This window comes from Candoia aspera, chromosome 7, assembly GCF_035149785.1.
Source record: "Candoia aspera isolate rCanAsp1 chromosome 7, rCanAsp1.hap2, whole genome shotgun sequence".
In the NCBI taxonomy this organism is placed as follows: domain Eukaryota; kingdom Metazoa; phylum Chordata; class Lepidosauria; order Squamata; family Boidae; genus Candoia; species Candoia aspera.
This window is the reverse complement of record NC_086159.1, coordinates 40144171-40150170: the sequence shown is the minus strand read 5'-3', so window position 1 is coordinate 40150170 and position 6000 is coordinate 40144171. Positions and strand designations below refer to the sequence as shown.

Sequence of the window (6000 nt, the reverse complement as noted above, 5' to 3'; positions counted from 1 at the left end):
TATAAATAATACTGGCTGCATACCTGCAGGTTGGGAAGTTGCCATTATTGTCCCCTTACATAAAAAAGGGGACAGAGGTAGTCCAATCAATTACTTCTTATTGGAATTGTCACCAAAATGTATGCAAAGCATTTGTTGAATAAAATTGAAGTTTGGGACATGGAGAATAACCTCTTAGTGGAGGAACAAGCAGGATTTAGGCCAGAGCGATCTACAACAGATAATTGCTTTACTTTAAACTTAACAATCAGATAACTTCTGATAAATAGTATTATTCTGCTGAAATCAATCTTGCATTTTCCTGGAAGTTTTCTTCCCCTGTGAAAAAGGGTTTGGGGTATTTTTCCTCCTCTTTTTCAAGACACTTCATAAATTCCTTAGAACTTGGCAGCATTTTTGAAATTATTTTAATGTTGTGAGGTGGTGATGGATAAGGGGAAGTTCAGCCTCCTTATATTCATGGAAAGAGTATGTTGGAGTCTGCTGCTTACACCGCAACAATTATGGTTAAAACTAGCCTAAGGATGTGTCGATTAACTTCTCGAAGGCAAACTTCCAAGAATCAGCTGCCTGGAGAATAGAACCCTCTCAAAGTTTGATGGCCACAGATGCTCAGCTGCTTTCATTTATTCCAAAAGGCACCGCAAATAGGCAAGCTGCAATTAAAGAAAGTGGGGAACTCTGTCTTCCATAAAGGTTTAATAAAGCACATGAATTTCTTTTCACCTGCAGATTTGTTTGGATTTAGGCTGTAACATGTTTGAAGTAGGTTCTTGGTTTTATTCATATCTTTATTCTTTTGGATCTGTTCCAACTTCTATTCTCTTGTGCTTCTCCTTATTGCTTGCCATTTACCTAAATGGCCACACATTTAAATTATAAAAGTTATCATCAAAGTCTGTGTTCACAGGAAAATGCCAGAAATAAATTTGCTGAGCACTATGTCACTGAATACACAATATTAGTCTGTTGTTGTCACTCTACATTGCCTTTAATATGCTTACTCCACTGCCACAATGATGTATTTTAAACATTAGATCCACAAGCTATGTCCCCTGGGGAAGAAAACTTGCAATAGATTCTATCAGGAACATCCATTGGCCCCGGCCTTGTGTAATGGAAGCTTGTCTGACTCCAGTTCAGAAGGCTGTGTATTCAAATTACACCAAATTTAAGACTTAAGTCCCCCTTCCCTTTTTCCCACCCCAATTTTATTTGCAGGAAAGTGGCTATCTTTACCTCAGAATAATTCACTACTGCCCAGGGTTTAAGCCAAGCAAAATTTCAACTTCCGTCTTCCAATCCAAATCAGGATATTCACAGCTTGGTCTCCAATATCTCAGTAAACACATCCATTTGTGCATTCAACATAAACTAATACAAGGCTGAGATGGGGAGTGTTAAATGAATATTTGTACATGAAGACACCTTCATACAGTCTAAGAATTTCAGATTTTGTGTGAACTTCCAAATGTACTAAAGTACCTTCTCCATGAAGTGCTCTAAGAGTCACCTGGAAAGCTAGATTCTTACAAGGTCTTGTTAGCCACATTTATTGCAAGAAAAAAATATTAATTACAAAATCTTGAAAACTGTATATGAGTGTACTCTACCCTCCTTTTATCAGCAAGTGCGTCAAGGTGGGTCTTTCCCTGATGCCTCTGATCATGTTGAGTCAGGCAGCATACACGTTTAATAAATTATTATTGTTGTTGTTGTTATTATTATTATTATTATTATTATTGGCCATTTATATGATACGTCATCTGTCATTCCCAGGGTCAACCAATTCCATTACCCTCACTCATTCACACATACTTTGCGTAAGTACAGTCTGAGTATATAGATTCCACAGGGAAGGGATAACCTATGCTCAGAATTCTGGCTGTGGCACCACACAGCCCCTGGCTTGGATGTCACTGCCTATCAAGGCCTAGGCTGGTATGAAAAATGGCCACACAGGAATATATCTTGATGGATCATTCTAACTTGTTTTAGCATTTTGTCTCTCACAGCAGTCAATTAATTAATCTTCGCACACATTCTGCCTTGCACTTACTCATTTTGTTAGCATCTGTCTCTCAAATACAAGCCAGAGAAAGAGGATAGAGGGAAAGTTTCCTCTTCTCTCGTAATATTAAAAAGTAGAATTAGCAGCAGCATTCAACTGAATGGCTCCTAACATCACCAATTATAAGACATTCTACAGCTATCCTATGTTTTCCTCCCTAGAAGATTTTTGTTCTGATAAGAAAAAAGATGAAAATTACAAATGGAAGTTATTATCTGGACTCCTCTAAAACATGCCAAATGAGGCAGGGTGACAGTCACAGAGAGAACCATTGGAATTATAAAAGGAATTCCAATAAATTGTGGTGGTGATGGTGACCATAACAGACATGCAGTCAAAGTGGATAATGCTATCAATGAATAGCAGTGATAATGGGTATATATTGTCTCCACAATCAGGATAGCCTATCTCTGAATGCTAATTCTTGTGACCTGTTTTGGTAGGACTACCAGCAAAAACCTAGAAGACTACTAGACAGCAAAGACAAACAAGAGTTCTTGCAATTTTTTGCAGCCATCTAATGGTCATTTAGATTTCTGCAGCCCACATACAGCAGTTTGAGGCATCCAGTTGGTTTCCATGGTTAATTGGATTTGGAATCACTAGGCAGGTCTTGCCCTGATATTATTGTGGCTAAAAGGTCCACGAGAAGCTCTCCTGGATTAGCTCCATAATACTGCAGTTTAGAATGATGTGTTCCCTGAGACTTCTGCAGAGCTATAGGATGGTAATTCTGAAAGGAATGAATTAATATTACATCCTTACTTATACAGACACCTTTACTACATGAATGCATGATGTTTGTATAAACCATATACGAACAGGAATAAAGGTTTCAGGAGACCCTTCATCCAAGCATCTCAGTTACTTCCCAACTGTCTCAAGCAGAACCTCATTTTGGGGTAACAAATCCTACAACTGGCTATTATAAACTGCATATTTTATGTCTTCCTATATTAAGCCAACCTGTTCTCTTCTCTCTGAGAAAAATATTGCTTAAAATATTTTTTCTAATCTTGTCCACACATTTTCCATAATGACAATAATTAAATAATAATTTCAAGTGTTCTGTGCATGTTTACAAGTTCTTAAGAGGTATGCCCAGAATCTGTCATAGAAGAGCAGCAGAAACAATGAACTGGCAATGTTAAATCAGTGAGAGGAATATCATTCCTATTATTCTACAGCAATGTTTCTCAACCTTGGCAGCTTTAAGAGATGTGGACTTCAACTTCCAGAATTCCCAGCCAGCATGCTGACATGATGGAATACAACTACCCATCATCTCCAGTTAGTATACTAATTAGTGATGCTAGCTGAAGGCTATAGTCCTCCTGATGGGAACATCATGGAAATACATGCCCTGGACATGGGAACATGTTTTTCCAAGGTTATAAATCTTTCTTTCAGTCCTCCTCCTACTATAATCCTTTTGAGACACACAAATGTAACAACATTACAGAAAATACAAAGCAATAATTTTTCCACTGTTTTATTCCTAGTTTAAATGTAATGGCATACAGTCTTAATTATTACTGACTGAGATGAGGAGACTCCCTCACTGCATGAAAAGAGAAGCAAAACATACTTTTTAAAAAGCCATCTTGCTTCAAGGTTTGAAGCAGTTACATACATTATTACTATACATATGTACATTACAAGTATATTATATATAAATATAATATATGTAATCTTGTAACCACAATAAATATTAGGAAGGGGGGTTGTTTGTTTTAGGCACACAGCTTAGAAAAATGCAGAATCTGCACAGTCTTGTAAGAGTCTCAGAGCGACTCACACTTATATAATTTTCACACTGAAAAACCAAATACAGTATGTAAAATACAGCCACATCATATGCAGTTCCCCAGAGGCTGAGGAATTCTGTGTTTCCAGCATAATCATACTTGGTATTCTAATACTACTGCTCTATTCAGCTATTACGTGTAAGAAAATAATCTGCAGGGCTTTAAATGTTGTTTCCTTTTTTTAAAACTCAGCAAGTAGCCTAAGCAACTGTGATCGCTTAAAAAAAGTATAGGGTATCTACAAAACATATATACAAATAAGTGCAGTAAATACAGGCTTGGTGAATTCTTTGGAACTAATTTTTCCAATACACAGAAGAGGACTTAAATTGCAGGAATGAAGGAGGACTTTCCAATTACAGCAGTAGAGAAATATGAATTCACTTAAAAAATTGCTACAAACTGAGGTAACACCTGTACTTTAAAGATAGAAAAATTTCAAATTAAATGCAAAAATAATTTTGTTCTAAAAATTGGCAATTTTTGACAAAGCTAGGCCATCACTAATTGTTATGTGCATTCCCTTTAGTACAAATGGAAACCAGAAAATCAAGCCAAAGGGAATTTTTCAAGCTTTCTGTACTACATGTCACAATATTTTGAAGGATGCAGTCATGGGGCACCTGAGATTGCACTCTAGTAAGGGAAGTTAATCACTTCTCTTAAGAGAACAAATGTTCAGTAGCTTAATAGAAGCAGAGACATCTATACTGCTTAGCAGCTACAAGTCAGACTCTGGCATATCTGACATGTTTGCCATTATGTAGCCAATACCATAGCGACCGTTGGGGGCAGTGTCCACTGCTGGAGAGCCACACTGTTTTCGGTAAATGTTTTTGCCAAATGTTGGAAATGGCACCTCACTTGGACTCTTTCCATGGATCAGGCTGGTATCATCTCCCTCAGGATTCACTGGTTCCTTGATAATGTGCCCTCTTTTATAGGAAACAGCTGCCAAACTACCTGAACTGTCATCAATAAGGTTGCAGCGGCGAATCAAGTAGACAACTGGGACAGGGAGCATTGCCAAAGCAATTAGAGAGATGCAAACAATCAGCCCCCATGTTGGGTAGTTCTGGAACTCCTTGCTTGCCTGTATGGTCCAAGAGAGTATCAAGAATATCATTAGCACATACTTCCATAAGACAACACTTACATTGCCCTCTCTCTTTAGCTACCATTTTATAAATGGCTTAATTCCAATCCTTATGAGCATGATGCCCCTTTACATTTTGTGAAAGAAAAGGCTAGGTGAAGTGAAGCCCAAGAAATGACAGTTATCTGGGAAGGGGACGTGGGCCAAGACGTTGGTAGTACGGAAGATTTCAACAGAAGCATTTATGACTAAGAATGCCTCATGGGTTAGACTGGTCCTACTGGCTAGAGATTTGTCATGCTTAGCTTAAACAGAGGGTCAGCCTGAATAGCTTGCCGTATTATATAGAGTAAGAAGTGGGTATCCATTCATACTGTGATTTTTCAACAAAGCTGATAGTAGTGCTAAATTCAAATTTGAATACATTTTTTGTTTTTGTTCAAGGATACCTTATGGTCCAATTTCTGAGAACTCTAAAGAGCGTTCAGAGAACCCCTGAAATATATGTATGCAGTAACAAAATTTCCAAGACTAAACAAGAGGGCAATGTGTGATGACTGGCTACTGTTTTAGTCATATAATGTGTGTTCAGTCACAAATTAATCCAAGGCAGGAAGCAATTTTCTGACTAACCCTAAAAATGTTTCATGCTGTCTGGGGCATTTTGAACATTATAAAGTCAAAAAGACTTGTCTTGAGACCTCATGGAGAACTGAATGGTGTTTAGCTCCTGCCACACATATCTGTAAGTATAATAGAGTGGAAATTCTGTCTACTGACAGGACAGCATCTCTGCCCCATCCAATTCATTTTAGATTATTGGAGTTGTCCCCCTCCTCCTCCTCCTCCTCCTCCTCCTCCTCATCTACAACTTATTCCCTGCCTTCCTGCCCAGAGGACACTCCTAAGCACTTAAGGTCACATTGTTGATTCTCAGTGAGGAAACATGTCTCATATTCTGTTGGGTGGGTATTATAAGCTGTTAGATATGGTCTTTTGACACATAAATTGTAACTTTAAATTGC

At 37.9% G+C, this 6000-nt stretch overlaps 1 protein-coding gene across 1 annotated transcript in view; it reads right to left on the bottom strand.

Annotated features, from left to right (window-relative positions):
* Positions 1-3559: 3559 nt before the first annotated feature.
* Positions 3560-6000, bottom strand: part of SLC6A15 (solute carrier family 6 member 15) — a 40210-nt gene continuing 37769 nt past the window's right edge. The window contains exon 12 of the mRNA XM_063308976.1: positions 3560-4972. Coding sequence (XP_063165046.1) covers positions 4601-4972 — 372 coding nt within the window. The 3' untranslated portion in view covers positions 3560-4600. The remainder of the gene's footprint in view (positions 4973-6000) is intronic.